This window comes from Leuciscus leuciscus (assembly GCF_965113295.1).
Source record: "Leuciscus leuciscus genome assembly, chromosome: 5".
NCBI lineage: Eukaryota > Metazoa > Chordata > Actinopteri > Cypriniformes > Leuciscidae > Leuciscus > Leuciscus leuciscus.
Window position 1 is genome coordinate 17,123,551 of NC_138729.1, and position 18,035 is coordinate 17,141,585.

At 38.5% G+C, this 18,035-nt stretch overlaps 1 protein-coding gene across 2 annotated transcripts in view; it reads right to left on the reverse strand.

Annotated features, from left to right (window-relative positions):
• cntrl (centriolin) overlaps positions 1–18,035 on the reverse strand; it is a 35,710-nt gene that overhangs the window by 3,521 nt on the left and 14,154 nt on the right. For both annotated transcript variants that reach the window (XM_082169715.1, XM_082169716.1), the window contains 29 exons: positions 17,594–17,747; positions 17,252–17,472; positions 16,975–17,151; positions 14,992–15,126; positions 14,591–14,736; positions 14,319–14,508; positions 14,051–14,209; positions 13,715–13,894; positions 13,516–13,623; positions 12,551–12,692; positions 12,272–12,414; positions 12,003–12,174; positions 11,627–11,916; positions 10,755–10,912; positions 10,458–10,620; positions 9,307–9,437; positions 8,810–8,950; positions 8,605–8,731; positions 8,204–8,368; positions 7,966–8,125; positions 7,300–7,415; positions 7,017–7,225; positions 5,411–5,568; positions 5,256–5,320; positions 4,055–4,243; positions 2,522–2,714; positions 2,267–2,430; positions 782–910; positions 385–588 (listed from right to left, as the gene is read on the reverse strand). In XM_082169715.1, coding sequence (XP_082025841.1) covers positions 385–588; positions 782–910; positions 2,267–2,430; positions 2,522–2,714; positions 4,055–4,243; positions 5,256–5,320; positions 5,411–5,568; positions 7,017–7,225; positions 7,300–7,415; positions 7,966–8,125; positions 8,204–8,368; positions 8,605–8,731; positions 8,810–8,950; positions 9,307–9,437; positions 10,458–10,620; positions 10,755–10,912; positions 11,627–11,916; positions 12,003–12,174; positions 12,272–12,414; positions 12,551–12,692; positions 13,516–13,623; positions 13,715–13,894; positions 14,051–14,209; positions 14,319–14,508; positions 14,591–14,736; positions 14,992–15,126; positions 16,975–17,151; positions 17,252–17,472; positions 17,594–17,747 — 4,689 coding nt within the window. The remainder of the gene's footprint in view (positions 1–384; positions 589–781; positions 911–2,266; positions 2,431–2,521; positions 2,715–4,054; positions 4,244–5,255; positions 5,321–5,410; positions 5,569–7,016; positions 7,226–7,299; positions 7,416–7,965; positions 8,126–8,203; positions 8,369–8,604; positions 8,732–8,809; positions 8,951–9,306; positions 9,438–10,457; positions 10,621–10,754; positions 10,913–11,626; positions 11,917–12,002; positions 12,175–12,271; positions 12,415–12,550; positions 12,693–13,515; positions 13,624–13,714; positions 13,895–14,050; positions 14,210–14,318; positions 14,509–14,590; positions 14,737–14,991; positions 15,127–16,974; positions 17,152–17,251; positions 17,473–17,593; positions 17,748–18,035) is intronic.

Genomic DNA, 18,035 nt, shown 5'->3' on the forward strand with positions numbered 1-18,035 from the left:
GATATTTTGAAGAAGGTTCGTAACCAAACAGATCTAATTCCTATTTACTTTCATTTTTATTTATTTATATATAAGTCAATGGGAACCAAAACTGTTTGGTTACCAACAATCTTAAAAATATCTTCTTTCATGTTCAGCAGAAGAAAGAAAAGTATACAGGTTTGAAATGAGGGTGAGTAAATTATAATTATAAAACAGAATTAAAATGTTTCCATTATTTTAATCATTTAATTCATCATGAGGCCTTCTAGATGTTTGCTGAGTCTCCCTACTGGGTCCCGGCCCCTGATTGAGAACCACAGCTTTAGAGTAATCTGTGCACTTTTACACCGCTATCTCCCATTCTAACACACTTGTTTAAGAGGTGCATATGAAAAGCCTCACCTTAGTGTTGTATGCTGGATTCCCCAAGGAGAGCGTAACACTAGGATGATTCTCTTTCAGGCTGTCTGTGTCTGAGGAGGCGCTAGAGGGCGACTCCAGCTCCCTCACCCCACTGTCTATCTCCGCTTTCATCTGTGATCTCACAGAGCGCGCGCTGTCCTTAATCTCACATAGCCGAGAAACTCCTTCCTCTTGGCCCTGCAGCTGAGAGAGAGGCACATGACAGTCATTCATCTTTCTCATATCTCACTGATAACCATGTACAGTAACATCACATGTGCTGCAAAATTTGTTACAGCCCAAACAAGTAGAACAAGTACAACTAATACGTTTATCTGCAACAGATCTATAACAGTAAACAGATGTGGTGTGTTACAATGCTATTTTCTGTTTGTACCTTGTCTTTGAGGCAGAGCAGCTCTTGGGAAATTGTGCTGAGCTGTTCCTGCAGCGTTCTGGCTTGTTTATGGTTTTCTTGAGCAGCTTTGTCCACAGTCAGCAGGTCCCTTTGGAGACGCACACGCTCCTGAAACAAGCTCAAGTTAGTCTGTCGGCTATAAAGTATAATAAAACTCACAGCCGGAGCTGACTAAAGACCTCGTAAAATGAAGGAATGTTAAAATAAAGCCAGCACAATGTACCCATTTACAACGGTATCATACTTACAAGTCTAAAGGCCCGTTCACACCAAGAACGATAACTATAAAGATAACGATAAAGTTCTAAAAATCGATACGATACAGAGAAACAATATTTTTGCAATCTCTTTTTTAGAACGATTTTATTCCATCTGATGAACGGTACAAACATAGACAGCCAATCAGAATCGATCCTGCTTTAAAGAGCTTGAGCATTTAAAGAGCTTGAGCATTTAAAGCAGCAGACAAACACGTGCTTAGAATAAACAGAACGATATCGTCCGCTGGTGTGGACGCTAATATCGTTATCTTTATAGTTATCGTTCTTGGTGTGAACGTGCCTTAATTGGGTTAAGTTGAGCTTGATAATCTCAATATTGCCAAATATCAGCTGAATGAAGTTTATAATATTGTTATTAATAACTAAAACTATGAAAAATAAAGCTGAAATAAAATATAAATATTAGAAGTAAAAAAAAAAACTATTTTTTTTTTTATAAAATAAGTTCCTGTAAAAGTACTACAATGAAATTAAATTGAAGTTAAAACTAAAACATAAATTAAATAAATTAAAGGTAAATAGAATTATAAAAAAATTACAAAAGCACATAAAATTACTACATAAAATTATTATAACTTGAAAACTGAAAATATAAAAATAACTATATAAGTACTATAAAAGTATATAAATAATACTAAAACACTGGAATAAATGGCATTAAAGTTGACATGAAATCAAAATGGACCCTATTTACTTTGTTAGCGCATTTTACTAGTCTTGTGGTGAACAATTAATCCGTGCAAGTTAATACACAGAAAAAATCTTTAATCAAAATCTGAAAAGTTACTTCCGGTTCCGTCAGTTTGACGGCTTGGGTTGAAAACGCTTAACCACTCCCCTCAAACCGTTAGTCTGCTATGAGCAGAGATGGAGAGGAGGAGCGCTAAAGTAAAACCCTGCCCTCTGTTCAATATTCCGTTTCATTTGGAAATACGTCACAACACTGGAGAAAAGTCGTTTGCAACTTCCAGTTCATGGGGACTTTAAAAGATATTTTTTGTGCATATAATGAAAGAAAACAGAGACATTCTTTAAAATATCTTTTTTTATGTTGCTCAGAAGAAAGTAAGCCATGCAGGCTTGGAATGACAGAATACAATTTTGGCATTTTATAGCACTAGGCAACAGCTCCAGTGCCCATTAAATTGCTAGTGTATTACTAAAGGGTCCGTCTGACAATCACCTCTTCCACTCCCAGCAGTCTTTGCCTGTTTGTGTGGCTGTGGTTCCTCTGGGCCTCCTGACGTCCCTCAGAGCTGGTCCTGTCAGACAGCAGAGCCTCCTGCAGGCGATGGGTCTCCTCAACAGCATGCTGGAGTCTGATGTCCCGCTCACACACCCTCTGCTCTGAATACACACTCACACTTCAGTACTTAAAGGCAAGTCGCTCTGCGCTCACCAGGCTAAACGTAAGGGACCACGTGGTAATGCAGCTCACCCAGTTCATCCACCTGCTCTTGTAGCGCAGTGCACTGTTTGTGCTCCCTCTGCAGGTCCATTTCTGCGACTGTGTCCTGCTCCATCCGGTCCAGCCTCAGGGCCAGAGCTCTGTCTAATGCCTGCAGCTTCTGCTGCTTCAGCCTGTGCTGCTGCTCCAGATCAGTGCTCTGCTGCTGCTGTACCCTCACCATCTACCCACAGGACACAAACATGATGACCTCATTACTCCTAGAAAATGGTCACCTACATCATATCTTAGACATAATGATTTTAAAGGTTAGTTCACCCAAAAATGGAAATTCGGTCATCATTTACTCACCCTCATGTCAAACCCTTATTGGGTGGTCACAGTTACCATTGAGTTACCATCAATGAATTTTTGCCGAATCCACATAGCCGGGAATTAAGTGTGAGGGCAAAATAATTTCCAACGCAAGTTGCGCAATAGGTTCAGTCGATCGCGCAAATTCGCAGCTATAACAACAGAAGCTGTTTGGTTTGAAAGTGACTTCTGTGTAAGCAACGCATCATACATCTTTACTGTTAACAAAAGACTAATTACTTTTTCCCGCAGAATTTTCTAATGTGATCACAACTTTTGTTCGACTTCGAAACACAAAAGATAGATTCAAAGAAACCTGAAAGATTTTTGTCCCTCCATTGAAAGTCCTTTAGGCAAAAAACTCAAAACTCAAAGTTCAAAAAGAGGTGAGAGAGAAGTACTTTGACAAACTCTGTAACCTCATTCAACAGTTTTCCAGTTATTAAGAAACGGATCAAATTCAGATGTTACTGGGGAAGCAAAATTCATTTTTCAGCTGCACACCCTCAGAAACCAGTTCAATATAATTGTTACGCCCTGTGGCTCAAAAGGGACGCAACAAAACTGGGACACACAAGAAAGCCAACCTTTTAAAGCAAGTTATTTATTAACAAAAGGAAAACTATACAAAAATGACTTATGAATAAAATCAATGGCAACTGTGACCACACCATTTTGCAAGCTCTCCATTGGCTTCCAGTCCAATTTAGGATCGACTTTACCAGTTTTTAAATCTCTTTTTAAAACTCATTTGTTGTCCTTAGCTTATAATATATGTTAATTGTCGCTCCTTTTTACAGCCTTTTGGTCAGTCTTGAGGCCGTTTTAAATGTGCTTTATGAATAAAAATCATTAACTTAAGTTTTTGTAAACAAAAACAAATATTACTTGTTCTTGTCATTACTTGTTTTGCATATAATGCGTTGGCAATATTGTATGTCAACACAATCATGTCAATAAAGTACTTTATAATTGAAAACTGAGATTGTAAAAGAAATCCATAATGGACTTTTTGGAGGATAAGTAATTGATGACAATGTTCATTTTTGGGTGAACTGTCCCTCTAACATGTCTAACGTTCATCATCTAGTTTCAAAGGTAAAGATAGTATCTCGTCTAACGTTCATCATCTAGTTTCAAAGGTAAAGATAGTATCTCGTCTAACGTTCATCATCTAGTTTCAAAGGTAAAGATAGTATCTCGCTTCACCTTTTCATGTTCTTCAAGCTGTTTCTGTTTCATGGCTACTTCTGCCTTGAGCTCCTCCAGCTGCTGCCCCAGTCGGTCCAGTCTCTGTTGTCTCCTCCTGATCTTCTCCTCTTTCTCCTGCAGTCCAGCCTTTTGCTCCTTTTGTTGCTTCACAAGCTCTTCCCGCTGCCGTGTCGCAGCCTTCACCTCCTAAACATGATCAATCAAGAGAAACACTTTTCATGCTATATAGTGATGCACAGAAATTTGAGTTTGAGTGTCTAAATCATTAACCGAAATGGTGATGTTTAATTAGCGCTTTTTCTGATGGTGCGTTTTGACGGTCCTATCTATTTAGTGCACAAAACGTGCATAAGCTACAACAGGTAAACATGTCTTTTGTGCTAGGGTTGGGTTGACAATACGGATTTCTCATTTTAATAACAAAAGACTTTGTGCTTTGTTACTTTTGATATTAAACAATATCTCAGCTTTCAAATTCTATCAACAGATCAGCACGAAATAAACATGATTGAACATCAGAAGGTATGTTGAAAGAAAAAGTACAACCAACTGAATTATCATGTTTCAAGTAAAGGCACATAAAAGTGTTTCAACTGTGGAAAAACTTCAATACATAAGAAACATATATCTTAAGATAAAGGTCTGAGGCACTCAGGAGGATGAAGATTAAAAAGCCTTTATTAATCCATGGCTAGTCTCATAAAAATAAAAACATGCCTACGCGTTTCAGCCAACAAGGCTTTCATCAGGGCTTGAAGTGTTTTGACAAACAGCTCACTTCCTTATTAAGACCAATAATCAATAACAGCTGCTTAGATTGAGCAGGTAGGAAGTCACATGATTGAATGACTAGTGTCACAAAAATTACTTACAATCATTAGTCCTTTTAAATTTAACTACAGAGAAAAAGCATATATTTCTACTAAGAAAAAAATTACACTGAAAAAAAAGAGAAAAACCCTTAAAGATGAACTGTTTTCAGTTCAGTTCATCTTTAAATGATTATTTATAAGAATATACATAAGAAACATAGAAACAATCATATCATTAAAAAGTTAATATAAAAATGTGCAATTTAAACTGTTTATACAAGTTTTTTATATATTTTTTATTTGATTATTAAATAAACTATTTTCGGTTTCAGTTTTTTGGCTAAATGAAAAACCGCTAGATATGCAGCGTTTTGCTGTAAACTCACCTCTCTGATCTCATCTAACTGAGTTTGAGATTCCATCAGCTGTTTCTTCAGTCTGCTCAACTCTTCTGTGGGTAAAAACAAGCTTTTCAGAGTGTTTATTTTCACAGTGCATGAAACCAACAGCTGATGTTAAAGTAAAGCTGTTGAGTGGATACCCTCATGCTGCTTCTGCGCGGCTGCCGTGTCTCTGCTGATCTCCTGACGCAGATCATGTGCGTGTTTCTGCTCCTGTTGTAGTTTGTCCAGCTCAGTCTGTAGTCTGAGAAGCTCTGTTTCTGCTGCCCTCGCCCTCGTCTCTGCTGCTTCCAAACACCTGAAACCAAGTCAAGTCACCTTTATTTATATAGTGCTTTATATAGATATACAAAGCAGTTTTACAGTGATAAACAGGAAAATAATGATCAATAAAGCAAACAGAATTAAATTCTGCTGTAAAAAAACATCATTCATCTGAAGTCAGTTCAGTGTTGATTCAGTTCAGTTCAATAACTGTGTAAAGTTCATCAATTATGAAATGAGTTCAATTCTGCTATAAACTGCTCTACAGAAGACAATAGTGCCGTTATTCACTTTGAGTCAGTTTAATGTTGATTCAATTCAAGTCGAATAAGTTATAAAGCAGCTCTGCAGAAAACAGTGTGATCATGTAGCTCAGGGATGCCCAATCCTGCTCCTGGAGGGCCAGTGTCCAATAGAGTTTAGCGCCAACCTGCCCCAAACATACTTGACTGAAAGTTTCTAGGGGTGCTTCTCAAACGGATGGCTGCCACATCATCAAGTGGAGCTGAAGGCTGTCTAAATTAGAACGTTTTGAACATTTCATGTCCTTCATTCAGCTCATTTTGAAGGATGCATCAAGTGTATCCTTCGCATCCACCCATAATCCTTTGCACACACTTCAATTCACGAAAAAGAACTGATGGAATACGAGGAAGCACTGAGTTTCTCTGAGTTCATTATGAAATGTAAGACAAAAATATTGTTTTCGTAGAAGAAAGGCATACATGTTAGCTTTTGTTTTGATGTAAATGAATCACTTAAGACTAAACTACCATTAATGTAAGCACTGGGAGTGGGAGACCACAGATGCTTGTCATTTTCTGTACTATTGTGAAAGCCAGTTAATATAAAGGTTTTTAATGCAAAGTATTTTTCCAAAATTAAGTTGTAATTGTATTTTTGTGCCCTGATCGTGGGGGCGGGAACATGTGTGACGTAGTAGCCAAACACACTTAGTAGACAGACTCATTCTATAGTTTAATGCTGAGGAGTTTTGTTCTCATCCAATAACCAGAGAAAAACAATCAATTTCAGCCACACCATAAAGATAAAACTTATCAAGTCATTCTTTATGATTTTTTTTGCTTGTCCAGGATGTTTCTCTGCCTGAGGCATGCTGAGATAAGTGGGTATGGAAGATGCATATTTTTTGTTTGCTAAATTAAATTTGTAACTTTGATGAAAATATATGTATTGTTGGATATTCTGGACAAGAACTGCCCACTTAACACTAAGGAACCAACATTTAAATGATTGATCGACATAAAAATATAAGACATAAATCGACCAACCATTGTTATGTTAGACTTTAACTTATGAGGCATTTAGAGGTGGATAAATCTGAAATCATATTAATTTTCATGATAATGATGATAACTAAGTGGTAGCTTCATCAGATATTGACTTTCCAATATGACTCTAAAGTCTCTAAAGATTGTACAGACAAAATAAATGTTATTTTTTTATTTAAATGTTCCATACCTGTGAGCATGTGTGCGTCTGGCCTCCAGGTTTCTGCACTGTTCCTGCAGGCTGCTCCTCTCTTTGTCTGTTTGCTGTTGCAAGTCTAGGCTCTTATGTTGGAGGGTGTGCAGCTCTGCTCTCTCTTTCTCCAGCAGGTTCATCTGTCTCTCAGCCTCCCCACGCTGCTCCTGCAGCTCTTGCTGCACATGCTGCAGATCCACGCGCACCTGAGCAGAGGAAGCTCACATCAAACATCAGCACAGACAGTACAGGTGAAGACGGAAAAATGTTTAGGACTGACCTCTAGAAGAGTTTCCTGGCTCTTCTCGAGCTGGTCCAGTTTCTGGTTATGTTGCAGCTTCACTCCCTCTAATTCCCTTGTCTCCAACTGGACCATTTCTAACACATGCCTTAGCTCTAAACACATAAATTCTCAACATTAATTGGGCGAACCAAACGTATACGATTCAGTTTTTTTCATTCATTCAGACTTATTTTTGTAATTTGTCAATTTCTGCACCACAAGCAGTAGTTCTTTATTTTTTAACTTTATATATGGATATGTCAGGATAACCTTATCTCTTATACGTTACTTACTGACCAATACATCACAGAAAACCAGACCAAAATTTTCAAAATGTCAAATTTGAATGGTCACGTGATTGAAACGCTTGCCATTTTCAGTAAAGCAGTGGCTTTTGGTGGCTTTCTTTTCACTATTAAAGTGTGCGGGCTTCCATTTGGATCTGTCTATTTGGATCTTTTCATTTTACGCACCTCGTTTTGGACTTTTTGAAGGTGTGGTGAGTTTTTGACTATTTCAAATTTTAATGTCAGCTGGCCAGAAAACAAGTTTCCAAAAACATTCCCTTTCCACCTCTCGTCTGCCACTCACACCACTGTTTGAGACCGACGTCAAATTATGTTAAACTGATGTCATGACATGTCAAACTCTATTGTAACAGACCTGCTGTGTGTTTTTTGATGGCTGAACGAAGGCTCTGCAGGGTTTCTTCTTCTTGCTGCTGATCTTTCTTACACTGCGCCAGTCTGGCTTTCCTCTCGGACAGCTGAGAGTCCAGCTCTCCTTTCTGCACGGCCAGAGACTGGACATCCACACGGAGTTCCTACACATATCCAGACCGTTCATAAATATTCATCCTAAATATTTCAACACTGCACTAATATTTTGTGCATGTAAAAACCTGAATGCGCTGGTGTAAGAGTTGGGCATCCTCTTCTCCCTGTCTGAGAACATCCAACAGGCCCTGCCTGTGCTGGTCCACACTAACTCTCAACACCTCCTCTTCCTGTTTCCACTGCTCCAGCTTCCTGTCCAGCAAAGACAGCTCCTCCTGCTGCAACACGACCTGTGTCCCACACAAAGTCACATTGATGTAATACTTTCTCAGCTACACAATACTGTTCAAAAGTTTTGGGTCGATTTATAGTGAAACACAATTACAATCTACAATCTTTTCTATTTTGGTATGTTAAAAAAAAATCTTGTGACCTCAAACTTTTGAACGGTATTGTTTAGTTGATACTGAGTGGTGATTTTCAGAGCTGTACTTGGTATTGTTTTGCTTCTTTACACATGTGTTACCTGAGTGTTGAATTTGTCCAGTTCTGCTTTGCGTTGTGTTAGGCTGTCTTCTGTCTCTCTGCAGCTCTGTAGGAGTTTCACCTCCAGGCTCTGGGTCTCTCTGAGCTCTTTCTCAACAGTTTCCAGTCTATATACAAGAGACAGACAGTTCAGTGGAGAGACGTTTTCTGCATTCAGTGATTTACTGAAATTATAGTTGTAGCACCTGTCAGTCGCTGTATCCAGCTTTCTGTTGACTTCTTGAAACTTTGCATCTTGACATGCAAGGACCTCCTCTACTTCTTTCAGAGTGTGTTCTTGGTCCTGTTTCCTTTTCTGCAGCTCCTTAACCTCCTCTTGAAGATTCCTTTAGTAGCACATTTACATTTCTCATGTCTTGCTATTAGCAAGTTTTCCAGCTCAAACTAAACTTGATGCAGAATCATAGAACAGCCTTAAGAGCTAAATTACTGTTAAAATCCTTTAATTATAAGTAGACCATTCATAGGTTGATTTCCCCAAAAAGTGTAAACACTTGCTTTCAACATCATGTTACCTTTTTGTCTAAAAAATAGCTGATGGGAAAAGTGTTTGGTAAACCTTTTCGAAATGGTTATTTTTGCAATTCTGTTTGGTTCACCTATGACGTATTCACAGCAGCTGTAAGGATTCAGAACTGAAATAAGTAAAAAATAAAAATCAAAGTGTGGTATTTGTGTTCACCTGAGCTGTTGTTTGGTTCGGACCAGCTTTGTGGCGCTGTCTTGAGCTCTCTCTTCCATCTCCACCAGCTCTCGTTCTGTCTCTTCCGCTCGCCTGCTGGCCTCATTGTAGCGCTGCACGCTCTCTTTAGTCTGCAAACCCACATGCATTAGATCATTAGCAACTTGGAAGTTGACGTATACATGTAATATTTAAGAAGACCAAAGTTAGGGAAGCTACTTTAAAAAAAAATGTATGTAGTTAAATGTAACCAGTCAAGTTACTCTTTAAAATAATAATCACTGATTTATATTTTATATTTTCATTTATTTAATAATTATCATTTTTTAAATGTAGTTTATTCCTGTGGTCTCAAAGCTGAATTTCAACATAATTACTCCAGTCTTCAGTGTCCCATGATCCTTCAGAAATCACTTTAATATGCTGATTTGCTGCTCAATAAACATTTCTTATTATTATCAATGTTGAAAACAGTTGTGCTGCCTAGCACAATACATGTTTAAGGATTATTTGATGAATAAAAATTTCTAAAGAACAGCATTTATTTGAAATAAATAAATAACAAAAAAAGAGACTTATTTGACACTAAACCTTTCAATGGTAGTGTATTAATTGATATAAATAAACACTAAATTATAAAAAGAAAACTAATAAAGGCCTTAATTTATATAAGTAAATTAAAACAGTGTGATAAACAGCAGTACGTAGCTAAATATTTATTGTGCAGGGGACAATGATTGAATCAGTGATTTTTGTAAAATACTTTTTTTGTCATCTTTATATATATGACACTGAAGAATTGATAGGAAAGTGGAAGGACGTGAGCTATACTGGACTACTGTAAGGGGCAATTCACACAATTCAAGCAGGTCAGTGGAGCGAAAAGGTCTGTAGATATGTTTTTTAAAAGTTTAACTCATTTTAACTTGAGCGGCGCGTTTCTAGAATGGCACATCATGCACAAAATGCAGAAAAAGACAGGAAGAAGCAAACGCAACGGTTAAACACGTCCGTCTAGCACGTGTTTACATTGATAAACAATGGAAAAGTAGCGCAGTGGAATGGAAAAACGTGTTCTGTGTGAATGGCCCCTACTGAAAAATATATTTAATAGCGTGGCTACACAACAGTGAGGAACACTAGTGTCGGACCTTGGCTCGAGTGTCTTTGAGCTCTGTCTTAGCCTCTAGAAGCAGTCTGTCAGCTTCTCTGAGCTCTGCTCTGCGCTTCAGCAGGGTCTTCTCCACACACTCCACCTCTCCCAGCAAACACTGCTCCTCCTCTGCATGCAATACAGTGCTTTCCAGCCCACTCCTGATGAACCAAAACAATGAAAGGCACTAGATATTCAGTTTTATCCATAACATGTAGTTTACATTTCAGAGATGCTGTGTGTTATACTGAGTTGATATTGAGTAAGATATATTGGTGTTAGCATGCTCACTGACGTGTGGCGCTGCAGTGTGTGGATTTTCCTGCGCAGACGTTTGATTTCCTGCTGCAGCTCAGTTGTTTTTTCCTGCAGTGTGTGCTTTTCTTCTTCAGTGTGAACTTTATCAGCACACTCGTCTCTCAGCCTACGCTCTGCCTTCTTCAGATCTCGCTCCTGAAACACATACCAAAACTACTTATCTTATAAAAATTAAGACCATTTCCATGTACACTACCATACATTAATTTGGGATCAGTTATTTTTTTTATGTTTTTGAAATAAGTTTCTTATGCTCACCAAGGATGCATTTACTAAACAGTAATACTGAAATATTATTATAATTTAAAATAACTGTTTTCTATTAGAATATATATGAACATGTAATTTGTTTTACATTTAACATTTAATTTTCAGCCGCCATTACTCCAATCTTCAGTATCACATGATCCTTCAGAAATCATTCTAATATGCTTAGGTGCTCAAGAAACTTTATATCAATTCTTTGATGAATAGAAAAGTTCGAAAGACTTGCTGTCTTTTATTCCATGCTGAATAAAAGTTTTAATTTCTTTAACATCTTACTAACTCCAAACTGGTAGTGTAGTATAGTAAAAAAAAAAAAAACAATAGCACACAAGAATATAATTTGCTAAATATCATTGCAAAAGTTTGTGATACTTCTGATCTCATTTGGACATTAATTGGTTAATAATGTAATATATTACGTTTTTTAGTCCTTATATTATGCACACATAATCAGAATATGACCAAATTCTGATTAATATTGTATTCTGATTAATATTGTAATATAATCTTGTGTTAGTAAACACTGTCAATGTAAAAATGTAATGTTAAAATAAAATAATAATTGAAATTAGTATCTCTCACCAAGTCCTGATGTCCTGGCACATTACAGTGCAGCGTCCCACTGGGCACCAGAGGAACAGTAAGATTGTTGGGAGGAAGTCCGTACACCAGTCTGGCTCCATCAGGAGGCGTCCCACAGAGGACTGTACTTGAGCCAGTGGACAGGCCAGGTACAGGGTGACTGTAGATAAATGAACCGGGGGGGAAAGCGGTACCATCCGGTAGAGAAAATCCAGCAGAGCCTGATAGAGGCGTGAAACGTGTCCCCTCCATATCGCTCTCTCTTCCACTGTCTCTGAACATTTGAGCATCTGAGGAAACATGTGGACAGATATTAAAGCTTTGACATGATATTCATCACCATGATTATGTTGAAGAGAAAGACTGTGGCACTTGCCTCTCTTTCCATGAGCGTGCGGATGGGAGGAGTAGACCCAGTACCCTCCATTAACAGGAGGTCTTCTCTCCCTGTGTGCTCTGTGGCCGGACCGTCGACCTCTCTCAGGTGACTGAAGGTGCACAGAGTCCAATCCTGAGTCTTGTGTGCCCTGAGATCCCAAACTAGGGGCCTGAGGACAAAGAACATGCTGATTATAATACAATACACTTACAAGAGTATTCCTTTTCTAATGCTAAAAGAACATGTTTCAAAACATGATTTCTTACATTCTGATTTGATGGTACATAGTACCAATATCCTGTGTTTGGCAGGGGATCTCCTAAACTGGCCAGGAAGTTATTCTGCTGTAGAAGAGTCTCCCTCAGGACTCCAATCTCTTCCAGCAGCTCTTCTAGATTTCCGTTGTTAGCTAAACAAACCACAATATATAACAAGTCTATTTTTGCACTGAAGGAAATGTGCATGGTGCTTGCTTGGCCACAGAACACAGCACCATGATGCTAGGGTGTTTGTGAGGTGTTACCATGGAAAGATGACAAACAAACCTTCTTTAGATCGTGCAAGTTGATCTTTGAGACGTTTGGTTTGAGCCTGTTGCTTTTTCAAGGTTTGGTTTAATCTTTCCAATTCTTGCTGTTGAATACTAGAGTTTGGGACACTGCGGAGATTCCCATCTGTCTCATGAACCTTCATTCAACAGAAACCAGGGAATGCATTAATGTACAATATACAATGGGGACAGGGCATTAACAAACTAAAATCTCTGACAAGTGAGATACTGGAAGTCATCAATTTCCAAATGAGAGTAGTACAGGAGCTGCGTGGAGTTCCAATCATATACGTACGTAGAATTTTCTGATATTTCGATTTGAGCTTCGGGTGCACTGAAATACCGCATTTGAACTTTTGCAGCTAAAACATAAGCGACTGCCTGACAAGATGTGATGCATTCTAATCAAAACTATGAGCATGATATGAGAAATACAAATATTTTTTTTAACTAAACTGATATCCTTTAAACTCTATTTCTGTAAAATAGGCAGTTATAAAGGTCTTTAAAATGAACCATCACTGAACTTAATAAAGCTGGACTAACACTATTTTCGTCTAGATCAACTGTACAGCCGAAACAAACTTTGTTGCCCTATTTTCCTGTCATCACTGTAAAGCTGCTTTGAAACAATCAGTATTGTAAAAAGCGCTATATAAATAAAAGTGACTTGACGACTTATACATAATTATTATAATTATTTACGCTGATTAGCTCTAGAAAACCTACTATGCTTTTCTTTCAAATGTTTTGGCAGTAATTTGTTCTGTGTGCACAAATTCATACATTCATTATTCATTCATTTTACCATAGTGAATAAGCAAAGGGTTATTCACAACAGTTCAGTGTGACTACCACTACAGGGCAAAATGTGCCAATCGTACCCAAAATGTCAGAGATTATTTGAAAGGAAGATAAAACTGAAGACTAAAGTCTGAAGATTCTGAGCAGATACATTACCCTATCTGTCAAAAGCTTCTGGAGAACCTGGATTTCTGCTTCAGCACTAGCCAAGTCCTGAATGGCTTGACCAGCCTGAAACTTGGTGCTCTGCAACTCCTCTGCATTCTACATGCATATAAACACAGAATCATCAGTGAACTTTTCTCACATTGATGCTGCTCCGAAAAGATCCCAAGTAGCCTGCACTTTGTCTTACCGCTGCTCTCTCCAGATGTATTTTTTCTATAGTGCTATGAAGAGAGTGAAGTTTGTCCTTAGCTGCAGACAGTTGTTCGGCAGCCATTCTGTCAGCAGAGGAAAATGATCTCCTGAGTGCCTGCAACTCCAGACTAAGAGAATCCAGCTGCTCTTGAGTCTGGCTCTCCTCGGCTTTCATCTAGAAAAACAACAAACCATTACATACAGAGCTGCTATGCAACTATGCATTTAATCTCAAAACTGAGCAAAACAGAACAAAATCAAGAAGGTGGCAAACAAATTTAACAAAAGAGGTTTCAAATGTTGAATATGTTAATCAATCTCATTCTGGCACCTGTTTATCTTGTTCTTCTAATTCAGCAAGCAGACGGTCCCTATCGATTTCGGTCTCCTCTAAACGCTTCAGCATCAAGTACTGCTGTTCATGAGCATCTTCCAGCTCCTCCCTCAACCTATGGAGCTCCGCTTCCTCACCACACCTCTCTGCTGCCTGCTGGAATCAAACAGAGGGAGATCAGCATCACTTCATACGAAGACATTATACTGGAATATGTGAGCATCTGATTGATGATATTTCAAATAATGATAAATTGAATGCTCACCTGAGTCTGGTATCTCTCTTGGTACTTCCTGAGTCTCTCTCTGAGCAAACCCATTTCTCCAGAGAGTCTGTCCTGGCAACGCTGGGCCTCGTGCCTATCTCTCTGAGCTGCAGATACTACACGATGCACCTGCTCTTGTAGCTCTATGAATTTCTTGTTCACTGGTTCCCCGAGGTCTTCAAAGCTGCAACTGGATGGGATAACAAAGACATTTCACAATCTGTTGGACACATCTCTAATTTGCTAAAACATATAATAAGAATCTATCATACCTTAGTTCCTCTTGTCCTGTAGCTATGGCTCTTGACAGCTCTCCTAAATGTTTAGCCACATTCTCAGGGCAAAGAAGCTCATCCTTAACCTGCTCTAAATCACCATGAAGAGCATCCACCTTCTCCTTAAGACTGTCTCTCTCCTCCTGTGAAATACATTTTCAGCCAGGGTTTCAGAGACGTGAGTCTTACTGGAGGCTGAATGATTCTCATTCATCATCAAGCAGCAGAATGTACAGTACACTTTTACAGGAAGTGAGAAGGTTTTTACTGAGGTGAGGGGTCTCTGCACTTCAGTTATACATCCTTTGGTCTTTCCAAGAATTTCCCCATGCTTATAAAGGGATAGGTCTGACTGAGCTTTATTATTCTGGTGTGAGGTCTGATGTGCAGTAACACACCTGAAGAGTGTTGACCTGTTGCAGAAGCTCCGTGTTCTCGAGCTCCCTGTCGGCAGCCATGTGCATCTGTGCCAAAGCATTCTCTTTTGCCTGTCTTTCTTTCTGCAGCTCCGCCTGCAGAGCTGAGTGCTCCATCTGTAAATGTGGAAGGCAAGAAAACTTAAATGTTAAAAATTTCAAAGGATAGTTCACTTATACAAGTATATTATCTCCCTAGTCATTTAAAGCCATTTGTGTGAGGAACAAATTTTAGTTATTCACTGTTCCACATATTCAAATCTAGTACACTACTGTTCAAAAGTTTTGGGTGTTAAGTGTTGGGGTATTTTTTTAATAAAAATTGATGAAGTTAAATGTTTTTACAATAAGGTTGCTTTACAATAAGGTTTCATTTGTTAACATTAATTAATGCATTAACTAACATTAACTAACCATGAGCAATAGATTTGTAACTGTATTTGTTCATCTTTGTTAATGTTAGTTAATAGAAATACAGCTGTTCATTGTTTGTTCATGTCACTTAACAGTGCATTAATAACATTTCATAATATTGCTGTGTTTATGGTATTTTTGAACAATTAAAAACAGCCTTGGTGAGCATAAGAGACTAAGATACATTAAAAATCTTACCAACTGCAAACTTTTGAATGGTAGTGTTTAAGGAGCAAGCTGTGCAAATCATTTTTGCTGATAATACACATGAAAGAATGTGAAAATGTGACCTCCAGCTTGTTGATCCAGCTCTTGTAATATTTCAAGAAGATGAGGACATATCAAGAATATTTGAAATATAGTGCATAATAGGGGTGGAACGGTACACAGAAGTCACGGTTCGGTTCATACCTCGGTTCAGACATCACGGTTCGGTACAATGGAGGGAAAAGCAAACCAAAAATGCAGAAGGCAATTTTTTTTTTATTGTGCATGTCTCAGGCTGTACCACCTAGTGTCATACAGTCTCTCCCCTGAGCTAACTGCAACAGTCTGCCCTGAAGTGTGTAAAGTAAGATGTAAACAAAATAAGACAATCAGCTATAAAACTGAAAATAAAGCATCTCTTATTCATGTGCGGACGCACGAGCGCGAGGGTGCGCGCGGCAAAAATGTTGTCATTGCGGTGTGGGCGGTCGTGCGCGTTGGGTGCGCAAGGCCACATTTCGCGTGGCGGTGTGCAGTGCACGGCTTTTTAGCGTGCGCGGCTCTGCATCCGAAGACGCACGACTTCGAGCCGAATCTGGCCGAGCATTTACATCTCACTAACATCCGGCACCCAGTTCTTGCGTCTAAATTAGTTGCTTAACGTACATTAACAAAATGAGCCTACAATAGCAGACATAGGCCCTTTAAATAAAAATAAATGGCCATGTTTTATAAAAAAGTTTCACAAAACGAAATAAACATGTTTAGAAATTATGTAAGATAACGTTAATTTAGTTGTAGGTTACATTCTCATATCCATTTTTTTTTCTAATGTCACAAGGAATAATCTGGCTTTACACGATTCTTTTGTAGGCCTAGTGTGGTTTTGGTGTACTAAAGTGTTGTTGTACTAAAATAAACATTCACGAGTGTATCTTACTTCTGATTCCTGATGGTTTAGAGGACAGTTACACCGAGTCGCACCCTGCCGTTTCAAAGAATAGTTTTATTTATTTTTATACCGTGTATTCTCCGTTTAAATTGATGCACCGAACCGTGACGCCCGTACCGATTCGGTTCAATACGAATATATGTACCGTTCCACCCCTAGTGCATAAGTTGTTTAATTGTGAGAGCTGCTCCTTTTTGGAGGTTGATTGGCACTAATCACTAATCACTTTCTTTTTATGGAAAAGGGTAACGTGAATATTCAACCAAACATTTTGTGAAATGAAAAGAAAAAAGGTTTGGAGCAAAACATTTTATTTTCAGGTGAACTATTCCTTTAAAAAAAACTATATTATATTATGGATGAATATGTAAATCTATGAAGAGATTTCCTACTTGACTGAGTCGACCCAGTCTTCCCAGTTCCTCCTTCAGTTGCGTGGCCTCAGTATCTCTCTCCTGCAGTTGGGTCTCCAGCTCTGCCAGATATTCACTGACCTGACCCTGAGCCTGCTTCAGCTCTTTGTTCTCCTTCCTCAGATCCTCCAACTCCTGCTGCTGATGCTGCAGCTCCTGTAACACAACAAACAATATGATAATGTTGACTTGACATATTACAGAGTGGTGTATTAAAACAGCACTGTTGAGCATTGTGTCAGAATCAGACTCCAACCTCCTGTGCGCTTTCAGCACTCAGAGCATCTTTCTCCAGCTGTGTGCATTGAAGCTCCTTCTCAGATAGGAGGTGTTGCAGAGTATCTTTCTCCCTCTGCAAAAGTCTGCAATCTGACTGGGCTCTTCGTGCCTGTTCCTTCATCCCCTGCAGATACTCCTGGAGACCTGAGATGATGCCCTCCAGGTCACGCTTGAGTGCTTCATTGGCAGCTATCTGACCTAAATGAGTGGAGATTGTTTCTTCTTACTTATTTTAATTTAAATATACTGTATTCATAATGGAGCCAACGACATCATTATCCAATAAAGGAAAAAAAAATTTTTTTTAAAAGTTCCTCACCATCAGTAAGCTGTTGCTCTAGTTCTTTGATCTCCTGCGTTTCCTTGTGGATCCGCGTGATCATATCATCCAGCCTGCCCTCCAGTTCCTGGTGCTTTCTGCTCATGATGGCCAGCAGCTGTGTCTTTTTGGACAACTGAGCCTTCACATGGGCCTGCAGAAGAGATGGCAGAAAGTCAGTGCAAAATGTGTGCACAAGTGATACATATGATGTCAGTTTAATGTTGTAAAACTTTATTTTTTGTGTGTTTTTATTTTTATATTAAGGGACCATAACATCATAGAGATTTAAGGCCAGTTCACACCAAGGACGATAACTATAAAAATAACGTTTTAATAATCATTCTAATTCTATGAGAAAATTTAAATCCACAACACATAATAATGACACAAAGGAATGATATCAATGGAATCACTTTCAGATTTTCTTTTTTTTAACTGA